Source organism: Moschus berezovskii, chromosome 11 (genome assembly GCF_049115385.1).
Source record: "Moschus berezovskii isolate FMDL1 chromosome 11, NW_MosBer_1.0, whole genome shotgun sequence".
Taxonomy (NCBI): domain Eukaryota; kingdom Metazoa; phylum Chordata; class Mammalia; order Artiodactyla; family Moschidae; genus Moschus; species Moschus berezovskii.
Genome location: NC_142470.1, coordinates 58,825,205 through 58,841,345, shown reverse-complemented (window position 1 = coordinate 58,841,345; position 16,141 = coordinate 58,825,205). Strand labels below are relative to the sequence as shown.

Here is a 16,141-nt window from a genome sequence, read left to right as displayed (position 1 = left end):
CATAGCCTTGACTAGACGGACCTTTGTTGACAAAGTAATGTCTCTGCTTTTTAATATGCTCTCTAGGTTCATCATAACTCTCCTTCCAAGGAGTATGCGTCTTTTAATTTCATGGCTGCAATCACTATCTGCAGTGATTTTGGAGCCCAGAAAAATAAAGTCAGCCACTGGTGTTGATGTGACCTCCCTTTAACCTCCATAGGTTTTAGAACTTCTCTAGAGAAGCTTGGCTCAGATGGTAAAGAATCTGCCTGCCGTGCTGGAGACCTGGGTCCAATGCTTGGGTTGGGAAGATCCACTGGAGAAGGGAATGGCAACCCACTCCAGTATTCTTGCCTGGAAAATTCCGTGGACAGAGGAGATGGTGGGCCACAGTCCACGGGATCACAGAGAGTCAGACACAATTGAGTGACTAACACACAAAGAGAAACAGAACCAATAGGATGCATTTATAGATAGACTTATTATAAAGATTTGACCCATGCAGTTGTGGAGGCTGTCAAGTCCAACATCTGTAATGGAGGCTGGCAGACTTGGTATGCACATGCCCAGAAGAGATGGTACATTTTCAGTCTGAAGGCTGGCAAGCCAGAGACCCAGGAGAGCTGATGGTGCAGTTTTGGTTGAAGGCAGTCTGCTAGAGAATTGCCTCTTGCTTGGGCAGGCTGGTCTTTTTATTCTGTTCAAGCCTTCAGTTGGTTGGATGAGGCCCACCCACATTTGGAAGGCAACCCATTTTATTCGTAGTTCACTGATTTAAATGTTGATCTTGTCCAAAAACACCTATTTTGACATATAAAATTAACCCCCTCAGCTGACATCCAACTGATTCTCAGTGTCTGGACTTAGTCATCCATGTGGGTATTCAGCAGGAATGAATTGCTCTTTCTTTCCCAGAAATGAGCTTCAGAGCTCTGATTCTTCCTCACTTGCCAGACCTGACACCATCCATCTTCTCTTAGTGCCAGGACTGCATGGCCAGGCCCAATCTTTTTTGAGGTGGACACAGGGTTTGGAGGACCCAGGCTTTCAGTCTAGCCTGACCCTCTCCCAGACTATAAATTTGGGAGTGGTCTCTGCATATGCATTGATCTTAAAAGAGAAGGAGACATTATTATCCTTGAGGATCGACTAAGCTAATTTATTTAACTAAGACCAAATTTGATAGCAGGGCTAGTTTAAGACTGAACTTGTGTGTGGATATTTTTAGCTATCATCTTTTAGAATTCTTTCTTTTCACTAGGATAATGAAACGCTGTTGCTTAGTAATAGATGTAGGAGCAGCAGCGAGGTGTATATGGTAGAAAGTAGTTTAATATATGATGCAGCCTGTTTACTTCTATGGATATTAGAATCTTTTTTTTATTCTTCATTTTTATTTATCTAGTTCAGTTGCTTTTAGATCATTTTGAAATGCATTTTACATCGTGACTTAGAATACAGGATTGAGAATATATAGGTAATATATATCCACACATAGATGAAGAGAAAACTAGGGAAATGTCACCTTCCTGCTTCTGCCATACTGATGAATATCTGCCATTTCTTTACATAACTGAAGAGCCCTTTTTCTCCTAGATCTAGAATATGAATTTACTGAGAAATAATACTGCTTTCATGTCAAATTTACTTTTTTTGTGTGTGATATATTTTTAATCTTAATGCATGATTCCTAAAAACTATTTTTAGTTAACTATAGAAAAAGTTGTTGCATATTAATCTGTATTTCAAATGTAGAACTGGCCATTAATGTCTGGATGTCTTTTGTTTGTGTGGGAGGAATTCTTATGACAGATTTCAAAAATGGCAGTTACAGCTACCCCCTAATCTATAAAGGAAACCTGCAACCTCTGGATAGGGTTTATGTGAGGGGCCTTGTATTACATACAGTCTCTGTTGCCAGGATTGTGGTTTCCTTTTCTATGTTCACTTTAGTTTGGTAGGGCTAAGGAATTAGTGGACTGTACCAAAACATCACATGAAAATTGTGTGTTTTATCTCTCCTTTTGTTTGTTTTGTTTGCTTAAATCATATTTTTATAGGTTGGAAGCAGCAGCGCTAACCTTACAACATTTATTACAAAGTTATATGTCAAGGCAAATTTTTTTTAAAGAGTATGTCTTTTCTATATTGTTGCTTATTATTAATAAAAGGTATTCCAGAATTAAGAGGTGTCTAGTATCTTTTGTGTTAAAGTTAGAATATTTAGTTTGTATGAATAAAGAGAGAGTTTAGTCTGGTGCTTAAGAAAGAGTTTTGGAGGTAGACCTTTGATTTGGCAGTGGTTTCTTAACACAGGACACCAAAAGACACAAGATAAATTTGATTTCACAAAATTAAAAAATATTTTGCATCAAATGACACAAGAATGAAAAGAATAGGAGGGAATATTTCAAATCATATAACTGATGAAGTTCTAGTATCCGTAATATGTAAAGATCTCCTACAACTTAGGAACAAGAAGACAACCCAAATAAAAAATGGGCTGAGGACTTAACTAGACATTTATCCAGGGAAGATGTATAAATGGCCAACAAGCACTAGAAAAGAGCTCAAAATCTTTTGACATTAAGGAAATGTAAATCAAAACCACAGTGAAGTAGCCACTTTGCAGCCAAGAGGATGGTTCTGATAAAAACAGAAAATAACAAGTGAGGATGTGAAGAAATTGGAACCCTCATACTTCACTGTGGGAATGTGAAATGGTGCAGAATTAAACATGGAATTACCGTATGACCCTGCAGTTCTACCCCAAAGAACTGGAAACAGGTATTCAAACAAAAACTTGTAGGTGAATGTTGATAGCAAAAGATAGAGACAATTCAGATGTTCAGCTGATGTCTAAATGAACAAAATATGGTGTATCTATACAACAAACTAGTTCATTCAGTTTGAACTAGTTTCAAACTAATTTCACAAAAAGAAATTAAGTACGAGTTACATACGTGATACATGTGACAATGTAGATGAACCTTAAAAACAAGCCACAGAAGGCAACATGTTGCATTATTCCATCTATACAAGAAGTTCAGAACAGTCTCTGTAGAGCCAGAAAGTAGATAAATGCTGCCAGGAGCTAGGGAGAAGGGGATGTGGGGAGACCCGATGGTACAGGAATTTATTTTTGGAGTGATGAAACTGTTCTGGAGCTAAATAGTGGTGATGGTTGTATAGCATTGTGGATGCACTAAATGGTACTGACGTGCACTTTAAATGGTGACTTTTATAAGTGAATTTTACCGTGCAGAGAAAAAGCACCAGGTACTTGGAAATGACCTGATATATGAAGTGTGTGCAAGCATGCTCAATCATGTCCAACTCTTTGCGACCTTATGGACTGTAGCCTACTAGGCTACTCTTGTCTGTGGGATTCTCCAGGCAAGAATACTGGAGTGGGTTGCTGTACCCTCCTCCAGGGGATCTTTCTGACCCAGGGATCCAACCTGCATCCCTTACATCTCCTGCATTGGTGGTGGTTTAGTCACTAAGTCATGTCCGACTCTTGTGACCCCATGGACTGTAGGCTGCCAGGCTCTTCTGTCCGTGGGATCCTCCAGGCAAGAATACTGGAGTGTTGCCATTTCCTTCTCCAGGGCATCTTCCCGAGCCAGGGATTGAACCTGGGTCTCCTGTGTTGCAGGCACATTCTTTACCAACTGAGCTGCGAGGGAAGCCCTCCTGCGTTGGTAGGCAGGTTCTTTATTACTAGCGCCACCTGGGAAGTCCTCCAGGTAGATATCTAAAGATAGATAAATAGATGTGTGTGTGTGTGTAATATTAAAGTGATATAACACATAATAAACTTGAAGTAGTAGCCATTGGCCAAAATTGGGACAATTTGAGTTTTCAAATAATAATTGCAGCTGGTTTAAATCCATCAAAAGTATTTAAATCTATGAGTTGATAAAGATCCTGTTTTGGTTTGTGGTAACTACATAAGGCACCTTGAGCTTGGGGGTAAAAGATTTATTGCCTTACTCAGTTGTGGGGGTTTCCTGGCCTCAGGTGGCCAGTTTGGTCAGCATCCCATGAGGCTGTAGTCAGGCAGTGGCTTTGAGTCATCTCAAAGGCTTCCTCACTCCCATGTCTGGCAGTTGATACTGGCTGCAACTGAGACCTCAGCTGGCGCTGTTACACCTACATGTGGGGTTTTATGTGTCTGGGCTTCCTCTCTGTTTGGTGGCTGGGTTCCAAGAGCAAGTGTGATGAGAGGCAGAGCCAGGCAGAAGCTGTGTTCCCTTTATGTCCTCCTAGTCTCAGATGTCACAGAGTATCACCGTCACTGCCCTTATTAGTAAATTGATAACTTAGGCCTGTCCTGGTTCCAGGGAATGGTGCACAGATGTCGGTTTGATGGCGGATAGTGGAGAAGGAAATGGCAAGCCACTCCAGTATTCTTGCCTGGAGAATCCCAGGGACAGGGGAGCCTGGTGGGCTGCCGTCTCTGGGGTCGCACAGAGTCAGACACGACTGAAGCGACTTAGCAGCAGCAGCAGCAGCAGCAGCAGTGAGTTGCTGGAAGAACTAATATCACAGGAAGTATTACTGTAGTCAGTTTTGGATAATATGGTCTGCCCTGTAGCCACAGCAACTCGCATCCCTCCCATATGCAGATGTGTTCACAGCCTTCCTTAGAACCCTCCAGAACCTCATCCCATCACAGCATCAGACTTAGACTAACAGACCAGGATCTTGTCATCAAATCAGTTCCCTTTGCACAAAAAACATTTGGGTGTGATCCCTTGGGTGCAGTTCCTTAAGTGCTTTTCCTTTCAGTCTAAAGACCTGTGAACTAAAGAGATAAGTTATCTGTTCCCCGTGTGTCCTGTGTACAATAGAGTGTGACACTCCCATCCAAAAAGGCAGAAAAAAAAAGAGACATACAGCAGTCACTGTTCATAACAAATGTTAGATCTATCTGGCATGAGTTGCTGCTTGCTTAATTAGAACTTAGTCCTTCTGCTTGGGCATGTTCCTCCTTAACTCTTGGTTCTACCCTCTGGGCTTCAGGTTTCACTCCTTATATTATCCTTCCTATTCTAGAAACATAGCCTGTTGGCAGCTGAATCATTTTCTCAGACTAATGTCTGTCTGTAGACATTCTGGAGCCCAGAAACTTCAATTCATTTTGTATTCTTTCCCCTTTAATCCAGGCTGGCCTGTTTTCCATCTTAATGACTTTCTGGGTTTCTTGTGGGTCTTTCTGGGGTTTTCTCCATTAGACAAAAGCCACATCCATAAATCTGACCAGGATAAGCTGTTCTCCATTTTAGACTCCCTGTGAGGCTGCTGTGGTCTGAAACCCCTTAAGATTCTCAGCAGTCCTGTTGTTTAATGAAGGAATATAGGTTGCATACTCTTAAGGTTGTCCTGAGTGAGCCTTTTCTCAGTGTAGAAATTTCTATGAGGAGCACCTCCTGAGATCTTTCTGAGGTCTTCAAGGATCTTTGCTAACTGGAAAGGCTGAGAATAAGAAACAGTCTCATTTTTTAACCCACCAAGTGCTGGGTCCTTTCTGTTTCCTTCAAATTTTGCTTGCAAGCTAAACAGTTTTTTTGGTTTATGTTTTAGAAGCTTGACTCTATCCTTATTATACTCAGCTGAAAGGAACCAGTAGGCACTTGTGAACATTCTGCTTGATACTCTGTCTAGCTAAATCCATCAGTTTGTTATAGTGTGTACTAAGTCGCTTCAGTCATGTCTCTTTGCAACTCCATGAACTGTAGCCTGCCAGGCTCCTCTGTCCATGGGATTCTCTAGGCAAGAATACTGGAGTGGGTTATCATGCCCTCCTCCAGAAGAATCTTCCCAACCCAGGGATCAAACTCCAGCATGTCTCCAGCACCTCTTGCATTGGCAGGCAGATTCGTTACCCCTAGTGCCACCTGGGAAGTCCCTTCATTATGTACAGTGGTGCCTAATTTTCTTTTTCCCACATCTTACCATTGTGAGGGTTTTGATAAAGTTCTACCACTACATACAAAGATTCCTTTTTCCTCCAGGTTCCCAAAATATTTTCATGCTTTTCTTAAGCCCTCACCAAAACAGCTTCTGTGAAGATCATTAGGCTTCTGCTAGCAGTCTCCTTAAGGCCCTTCCAGCTTTCAGTTCCACCCCCCAGTTCCATCCCAAAGTCATTAGCACATGTTTTATGTTTTATAGTAGCACCCCATTTCCAGGTGCAAACATATGGTTGGTTATCGGTGTATAACAGATCACCCCAAACCTAGTGGTATTAATTAACCATAACATTATTTGTTCTTTTACAGTAAATTATATTTATTATTATACGGATAAAGATTACGTTGTACTGTATATACATATGGTTCCCAGGTGGCGCTAGTGGTAGAGCCCATCTGCCAGTGCAGGAGATGCTAAGAGATGTGGGTTCGATCCCTGGGTTGGGAAGATCCCCTGGAGGAGGGCATGGCAAACCACTCCAGTATTCTTGACTAGAAAATCCCATGAACAGAGGAGCCTGCCGAGCTTTAGTCCATGGAGTCACAAAGAGTCAGACACGACTGAAGTGACTTAGCACACACGTATGCATGTATACATACAAGGAAATAATATATAAGTAAATATCTTTCATTTCTAAGCAGGTTACTTAGGAGGTTCTTGGGATCGTATAAGCTTACAGGGTTCTGGGGAGGTGGCAAGGTTCTTGAAAAGCATGTGAAATGTGGCAAGTTTTGGAAAATACAATCTGTTGCAATAAATGAAAACCAAAGAACCCTGCAATTGTTCCTTATCAGAAGATGACTGGATAAAAGGATAAAAAGAATCAGCCGTTTATCCTTCTTTTCCCCCATAAACTGTACAGCTGAGTGAGTACATTGTACATGAGGGTAAGCATCTCTTTATTAAATATGTCAAACTATAAATGAAAAATAGAATCAGACTTTTGGCAACTTCCAATAAATTAATGGATCTAGACATTGTAAATCAGCTCAGTTGATAACATTACAAAAAGAGAGAGGCAGGCGTTGTGTGCCTCCATAGTGAAAGAAAACACCACCATGTACAGTCTTGCCAAAGTGAGTAAACCTGAGTCTGGTCAAGTGTCTGGATTCTTCTCCAGGTTGCAGGAAATACAGAGGACTGGCGTGTTTTAAGTTGCACCTGGAACAGAATCCAGTCTGTGGAAAATTCTGCAGGTCAAACAAGCAGATTCTTCCAATAATTACTGGAGGAAACCTCTATAGAGTAAAAGACTTGAGGATTAAGAGACTTAGAAGGTATAGGTGTATATATATTTAATAGGCAAGATTAAACTTTGTATCTAGGGATTCATACTTGTATGATAAAATGGTAAAAAGCTTCAGTTTCCTGACTTAAAGCTTTATTTGGAATATAAAATTTATTTTAGACTATTCAGGTAGCCAGTTTTTAAAATCAGGAGCCACTATCTCAGATTAAAAAAACCTATTAATTTGAGTCAGGATACAGTAATTTATTTATGTATTTATTTGGTATAGAGGTATGAAACTTACTGCTACTATTTTTTGGTCATAAAAGGTAAATTTTTTTTCACATTTAATCTCTTCTTAAATCAGGGTGCATATTACAGTTGTTATAGTTGTTTAATTGGAAGCTCAGCTTTCAAAACAGCAGCAAAAGCAAGAAAATCCAGAAAAATTCTGAAAAAAAAATAGTACTAGAAGAGAGGACTAACTCTACCAGGTTAAAACCTAACTGTAAGATGCAGTCTTTAAAACACTGTGGTATTTGTCTATGAATAGAAGTGTGTGAATAGGGTGGAACAGTGGAACAAATTAGGAAATCTAAATGCATCAAGAAATTGAGTATATTTTAAGGTGGCATTTCAAATTGTTGGAAGAAGTGGATTATTCAGTTTGTGATTTAGGGACAACTGAATAGACATTTAGGAAAAAATAGTTAATCCATACCATATACTTTACACTGGATTCAAAGATTTAAACGTAAAAAAATGAAACCATCAGAGTAAAATCATGCAAGGATTATTTTATAATCACAGTGTGCTAAGTGAAATAAATCAAAGACAAGTACTATATGATATTACTTACATGAACAACAGGACACTTGTGTACAAGTTTTTAAAAATGGCAGCATTACTCTTAGAAGCCCTGTGTGAACCTTCTCAATTGCATCCTCCTTTTCTCTCCAGAAAAAAACTACAGCTTCCCTTGTAGCTCAGTCGGTAAAGAATCTGCCTGCAGTGCAGGAGGCCTGGGTTCGATCCCTGGGTTGGGAAGATCCCCTGGAGAAGGAAATGGCAACCCACTCCAGTATCCTTGCCTGGAAAATCTCATGGACAGAGGAGCCTGGTGGGCTGCAGTCCATGGGGTCGCAAAGAGTTGGGCACGACTGAGCGACTAACACTTACTTGCTTACAATAAAAAGAAGCAGACTGACAGATAAACAGAGCAAACTAGTGGGTTACCAGTAGAGAGAGAACCAGGAGAGGTAAGATAAGGATAGGGGACTAAGAGGTATAAACTTCTTAATAATAAGCTACAAGGGTATATTGTGCAACACAGAGTATATAGCCAATATTTTATAATAACTATGAATGAAATATAACCTTTAAAAATTTGTGAACACTGTTTTGTAAGCCAGAAACGTAATATTGTATATCAACTATGTTGTTGTTATTTAGTCACTAAGCTGTGTCTGATTCTTTTGCTACCCCATGGACTGGAGCCCATCAGTCTCCTCTGTCCTTGGGATTTCCCAGGCGAGAATACTGGAATAGGTTGCCGTTTTCTTCTCCTAGGAACTGAACCTATGTCTCCTGTATTGATTGATGGATTCTTTACCACTGAACCACCAGGGAAGCCCACGTCAACTATACTTCAGTTTAAAAAAAAAGTGGTCTGGAGAATTCCCTGGTGGTCCAATGGTTAGGACTCAATGCTTCCACTGCCAGGAGCCCAGATTCAGTCCTTGGTCAGGAAACTAAGATCCCACAAGCTGCATGGTGCAGGCAGTGGGGGAGGAGGGGGGAGTGGTTTCATAGTCCCCTTTTTTGAAATTTAAAAGTAGTCCCTTTTTGTTGAATTCTTAAAAGTAACTTTATATGAGTCTTGGGGTGCAGGAAGTGTCACTGTTTTTAAGGATCTGTAAATATGTTTCATGGTAAGTTGGTTTATGAAAGTAAAATAAAATTTTAAGAAAGACATTTGTATTTGTAGTAAAAGGATTTAATTCCCTACCCTAAAAGCCTTCCCAACCCTAAACGCCTTCTAGGTTCCTGTAACTATTGGTTGTAATGTTTTCTTCTTCCCATCTAGAATTGTCTTTGTGGGAAGTTTGTCCTCCGTCCATTGCGACCATGCCGCAGATACTCCACTTCAGGCAGTTCTCGGTATGTAGCATATCTCCCTATAAACAGACTTTTAACTGTGTGCTGAAGTGTGTGTGTGTGTGTGTGTGTATTCATTCCTTGAATATGGGAATATCTACTTAAAATCTTGTTTTTTAAAGGTTAGAAACACTGGCTTTTTCTCATAATACCTTTGGAGCACATGTATTTGTAGGTGAAAATTTGTTATGGTGCTCCTTTTGGCTTTTGGTGGTTGGATGTCATCCAAGGTAGACATCCCCCTCCCCCTGTGCTAGCTTCCATTATGTGGCAAATAGATTTATATCTAGAACTCAGCACACTGGAACTTAAAAAGTATTTGTTAGTTCATAATATTTATTTTATTGTATTTACAGAAATGCTTAATTAAGGGAGAGGAGCTTTGAAAATTAGTGATACTTGTTTTTGGGGTTCAAAGGATGCCTCATGAATGTAAACATGCTAAGTTTTAAGTATGAAAGGGCCGATTGCTTCATTCTTCCTATCCTAGATATTCCTACTGTATTAAGGAAAAGTTATCCATAAAGAAATGTTTTTTTATTTTGGACATGTTAAAAAACAAACCAGGGAAAGGTGATGTGCAGCGTGTGGAGATAAACTGGGCTGCTGTGATCTGAATCAGTGGTAGAGAAGTGGAGCTTCAAGGTCTTTGAGACTTACACTGGTCTAGGAAAGAAGGTATAGGAGAGTCAAAAAAAAAAATAAACCTGTGTTTCCTATTTCTTTCACTTAGGTTGTCTGCTAGCAAAATTGCTGGAGCTGGCATTTTGTTTGTTGGTGGCGGTATTGGTGGTACCATCCTGTATGCCAAATGGGATTCCCATTTCCGGAAGAATGTAGAGAAAACCATACCTTACTCAGATAAACTCTTTGAGATGGTCCTTGGTTCCCCACCTTACACTGTTCCATTGCCAAAGAAACCGGTAAGAGTTTTAAACAGTTTCAGTTTATCCTCTGGAATACTTTGAAAAACAGGTTGTTTTCATCTTGAAAATATTTTGCCAGCATTGTTTGTCATTTTTCTTTAACTTGAACTTATGTTTCGTAGAGCAGGATTTTTATCCCTTTGGAGTTCCATAAGTGCTCTCATTTGGTCCACATCATGTAGAAAATAATTATGTGGCCCACAGGCTAAATGGATGGGCAGCTTGGGCAGAAGTAACCCTGTGGACCCAGGGGTTCTGTGTCAGCCTCCAGCACTGCGGCTCTCAGACTCCGACTTAGAATGCTGAAAGCATACATGGAGAATGGCCATGACACCAGGATCCCCATGTTATAGTTAGTAATGGCTCCTTTTAGATCACAAAGCAGTCACAGAATTTTCAGCTACATACTGATTCAGTGACGGGAATATCTTCCAGTATTCCTGGAACTTTGTGAATTTTCTTCAGTTTCATTTTTCTTTTCTCCATGAGGCTTACAATTTTTTTTTTTTAAATCGTACATATTCCTTCTTTCAAACAGGTGCTTGAAAAAAAGATTGACTAAAGAGAGCATGAATTTTGCTGATTTGGTATTGGGTATTTCCTTAGTCTATGAGGTTGAACGTGGCTGACCAGTTCTTTGTTAGAAACTGGATAGAGGTCTTTTGTGTAGTATGTAGCAAGGTCTCGAGACCAGACCTGTGACAGAGTTACTGTAGGGAAAAGCAGGTGTCCTTTGACTTCTCCTGCCCCTACCCGAAATGATACAAAATGTTCTTAGTTTTCTACATGGTTTATTCATCCATGTGAACTTTAAAGTGTTTATGCTGGCTCAGGAAGATAGAGTTGCAGCTTCAGTAGAAGCAGAATCCTATGGCTAAAGTCCTGGGTCTGTTTTGAGCTACATGACCTGGGAGAAATAGCTGAAAGCATCCAGGAGCATAGAGTCAGGCTACACAGTTCAGAGTATTGTTCTTTTCTCCCTGGACATGACTTCCAAGTGTCATTCTGAATAGCCTTGACCTCTTCTTGCTCCACTTTTGCTACCCTGCTGTTAAAAGTCAGAAATAGGGTAAGAATGGTGGCAAGAAAAAGAATAAATATTAGAGGTTAAACAAAAGAGGATAGCAAGCAAAATATGGGCAACTGTGAAGGTGAATCCAAGAATTCTAACCTGGCTACCTGATAGCATGGTACAATCATTAATATTAAAAAAAGCAAATTAAGAGTGCAAGGGCTTTTCTGATGGCTCAGTGGTAAAGAATCCGCATGCCAGTGCAGGAGACATAGGTTTGATCCCTGATCTGGGAAGATCTCACATGCTGTGGAGCTACTCAGCCCATGTGCCATCACTATTGAGCCTGTGCTCTAGAGCCCCGGAACCACAACTGTTGAGCCCACGTGCTGCAATAAGAGAAACTGCCACAATGAGAAGCCCGCACACTGCAAGAGTAGCCCCTGCTCACTGCAGCTAGAGAAAAGCCCGTGCAGCAATGAAGACCCAGTACAACTAAAAATAAATAATATTATTAAAAAATAAGAATTAAAAAAAGACTGCAAATTCTGAGGTGGTGTAATGCAGACATGCAGAGCTGACAAGTGGAAGTGCTCTGCAGATCAGCAGTGCTGTTCCTCCCTACACACAGTATTTCTTTTCCACCTCCAGGCTGGGCCCCCCAGTCACTCTTAACATCATCTAGGCCATCCTTCTATCAGTTTTAGAGAATCTTCTAGAATAATTGTTATGGTGTTTTCATGATATTTTCATTGTATCACTTAATCAGGGACTTTGATTCCTATTGTTTTAAAGACAGAATATGAAAACAAGTAAGGCTTTGAGATCGTCTCATGGGTGAATACGAAAAGTGAAGCTAAGAGTGGTTAAATGTTAGCCTAGGAGCTGGCTGTTGGTCCCTTTATTTCTGTGGTTTATGGTTTTTGCTGGTTCTTCGGTTGACATCCAGTACCCTTGGCAGTGTGGCTCTTACACTTCTGCCTTTATCTCTGTATGGTCCTGCACGTAAATCCTGGCTCTTGTACTTGTTTACCGTGTGGATGTGCCTGTACTTTTCATTCATTCATTTACTCAGATGTCAATATTGCGTACCAGGCGTTGTTCCAAGGTCCTTGGTAAAGCAGAAGACTAAGCAGAGATCCCTTCTATTTGTATACCTCTTCCCATGATTGTCTTCTGCCCAGAATGACTTCCTTTCTTTTGTCTTCTATTGTTTTCCTCAAGACTGGCATTCTTCACTACACAGACCAAAGTCAGTTTTCTCTCACCTCTGAATTCCAGTAGCAGTTAGTGATTTTATTTTTATTTCGTCGCATTTATTCAGTACTCTCAGTTGTGCATTGTTACAAGCTTTTCGATTTTAGAAACTATGCATCTCATTTGCTGGTAACCCTTTTAGTGTCAGCATGGTTATTTATGCATAGACAGTAAATACTGAGAGAAGATAATCCTAAAATGTTTTTCACATGGCTAGTTTATTGTCTCATTATAGATACAAATGCTGTATCTGAATTTAGTTTTTTTCTTTTTTCTTTTAATTAGAGAATCAATGCTTTACAATGTTGTGTTGGTTTCTGCTGTACAATAACGTGAATCAGCCTTAAGTATACATATATTCCCTCCCTCCTAAACCTCCCTCCCACCCCTCCACCCCCATCCCACACCTCTAGGTCCTCACAGAGCACTAGGTTGAGCGCCCTGTGTTACATACAACTTCCCACTAGCTCTGTGTTTTACATATGGGTAATTATATGTTTTAATGTTGCTCTTTCAATTTTTTCCACCTCCTCCTTCCCCTGCTGAAGTCTTTTTGATGAGCGTAGACAATAACTTCCCTAAATGCTGACAAATGTTATGTACCTGGATAGAATGTAGTACCATAAAAATGTCATTTTTCTTAAATATATGTGTTTCTCTCGAATCTCTTAAATATGTATGTATTTGAGAGAAGTAATATTTTTATGATGTATATGTGTATACATAAATACACACACAGATCTAATAAAATTTCTAATTGATTTTTCCAGAGGGTGAAGAATTAGACCAGATTTAAAGTTCATATGGAAGAATAAGGCATGTACAAGACTGGTCAAGGACATTTTGAAAGTGTTGGGTTAGGGAGTCAGGTGACACTTGCCTTTCCAGATACTGACTTTGTTATACTCCTGTTGTTATAAACAAGAAGATTTGACATAGGAATAGAAATTAGAGAAATAGAACAACTGAGTCTACAAATAGATCATATCTGTACACAAACACATTCTTATTCATTGTGAGAGTGAGTTGCTAGAACCTCATGGGAAAGTGATAATATCTTAAAAATATACAAGTCCTCTGACCCAGTGTTTCTTGTGGCAAACTATCCTGCAGACATCATACTCTAGTGCTTTTCAGTTGTCTGTGGACAAGAATGCTTAACAAAGAACAGGAAACAGTTTGAATGTCCATAAATAGTGGAATAATAGACCCAGATTATGAAATTTGAAATTCCATTAGGATATACAATTGGGATATTATTCAACTAAAAAGAATTTCTTAACCTGGAAGCAAATAAGTTGTTGTTAAATGAAAAAAATATATTAATGTGTTTTAAATGAAAGAAGCAAGTTATATGATAATTTGTATAATATAGAATTACCTATTTTAGATTGTTTAAAGAAATGAAAAGCTGCATATGTGTATATACCTGAGCTCATGGGTAGAAGGATAGATTTCAGAGCATTAGCAGTGGCTCCCTGAGAAGGCTGGAAGGAGCAGTGAAGAGACTAAAGAAAACAATGCTTTATCTTGATACTATTTTGCTTGTTATAATGAACATGCATGTCATGAGATAAAAATAATAAGATTTTAATAAAAAGAAAATGGGTATATTTCTGATTTCTGGTAGTGACAAAATTCAGAACCATTGCTATTATGGTTGAGTAGTCATCTTAGGATATCTGAGTCCCAATGCCAAGTTCTTGCAAAAAGGGAGACCACATAGGCGGTAAATGAAAACATTTCTGTTACTCAGAAAACTACTCTCGTAGTTTTCTCTGCCATATCATTTGACAATCCTGTTCGTGAATGGTGCCTTAAACTTAAAGTTTGTGGTTATTAAGAAAGAGGAAAGCAGGCTTTACAATTGCATCATGTATCTTGGAAGTGCAGGTGCATGAATCTTGGAGATTAAAGAAAGGAAAAATGAATTTTTATTTTTACTCAGAGCTTTTTAAAAAATGTTTGTTTCTAACAGAATGAATTTAGAAGACACCATAATTGGATTTGGAAAATGAATGGAAATAGCCTTCTCAGTGTTGTACACATAAAAGTAATGGTAATTAAAGGGAAGGTCATATATCAAGTATATTAGTTACTCTAGGAGAAGTTTTTGTTACTATTAAAATATCGACTACTTTTGGATTACAACTTCCTAGTATGATGGGTTCTCTTACTGTGGTTAATAAAATACATTGTTGTGAATTATTGATAACTCCCAAGCTTGAAAAACTTGACTTTTTAAATAATACAAGTTACTGTATGCTGCCTTTTTAAAAAACACTATTTATGTCTGAAACGTTAAATGTTTTTTGTTTCCAAGATTCAGTCTGGTCCACTGAAAATCTCTAGTGTATCAGAGGTAATGAAAGAATCGAAACAGCCTGCCTCACAACCTCAAAAACAAAAGGGAGATACTTCAGCTTCAACAACAGGTACCTATATTTAGAATCCTTCTTTTAAAATTGTGGGTAAATGAACTGTTTAATGCATTTGTACCCATGGTCAAAGGTCAGGGGGTCTGTCCCCATGAAGGAGTCTTCCCTCACCCTGGGGAAGGAACGTTCTCTGGTGTCTTCTTGGCCCTCATTTTAGGGGTTGAGTGGGATATGGAATGGGGCTTTTGTTTTTGAACAGCTGCTGAGTACTGGTAAGAACAAGAATCAGTTTTGCCTGAAACACAGTTACTTTTTTCCTTTTCTCTGACTCCTAGTTTTCCCTCTCTTTAGATTTTAAGGTTTGCTCTCTTTCCCCACTCCTTTTTTCTACTTGTTCACCCATTCGTTCTTCTCTCTTCTGTCTTAGTATCGGAGTGTCTTCACCTAGGTTTTGATATGCAGGTATTTTTTGTCTTCATGATTTATAAGTAATCCCACACCAATTTACAGCATTTACCTCATCCTAACCTGTTCAGCATACATTTGAATTTATTGTTTCTCTGTAATTACTCCTGCCTTGATAAAATCACCTTTCGTTCCATAAATATTGAGTATCTATTGTGTGCCGAGTGGTGGGTGTCTTCTAGGCACTGAGGTTATAGCCATGAACAAAATAGTAAAAACAAGCCTACAAATGCTGTGCATATTTCTTAGTGGGATCAGGGGAGGGAAATTGTATATAGATGCACAAGTAATTTATGTATAGGATGGAATAAAATGGTAAATGTGGGAGGGAATATTGCAGTTTTAAATGGAGTGGGCAGGAAAAGTTTCCTCTGAAGGCATCTTTTGAGCAAAGACCAGAAAGAGATGAGGGAGTCAGTCATGTAAAAGACTGGTGGGGAAGAGCATCCAGGTAGAAGGATTAGCTGGTGCAAAGACTTGGCATGTTCCACCAAGGAGTAAATGAAGCTGGGCTGAAGTAGGCAGAGAACAGTAAATGAGGTCAGAGAGGGAGCAGAAAGCCAGCATGTCAGTTCTTAGTGACTGTCCTAAGAGTTTTGCTTTCTAGTCTGAGTAAGATGGGAAGCTGTTGGGAGGGTTTGGGGTCAGGGGATTGATATCTTTTATTTTAATAAGACTACTGGCACTGGCTATTGTGGACTTTCCTGGTGGCTCAGATGGTAAAGAATCCACCTGCAGTGCAGGAGACCAGGGTTTG

At 39.4% G+C, this 16,141-nt stretch overlaps 1 protein-coding gene across 9 annotated transcripts in view; it reads left to right on the top strand.

The window, feature by feature from the left end:
• Window positions 1–16,141, top strand: part of IMMT (inner membrane mitochondrial protein) — a 40,492-nt gene that overhangs the window by 3,030 nt on the left and 21,321 nt on the right. For all 9 annotated transcript variants that reach the window (XM_055399718.2, XM_055399716.2, XM_055399715.2 and 6 more), the window contains exons 2-4: window positions 9,276–9,349; window positions 10,080–10,269; window positions 14,865–14,976. In XM_055399718.2, the coding sequence (XP_055255693.2) occupies window positions 9,276–9,349; window positions 10,080–10,269; window positions 14,865–14,976 (376 nt within the window). The remainder of the gene's footprint in view (window positions 1–9,275; window positions 9,350–10,079; window positions 10,270–14,864; window positions 14,977–16,141) is intronic.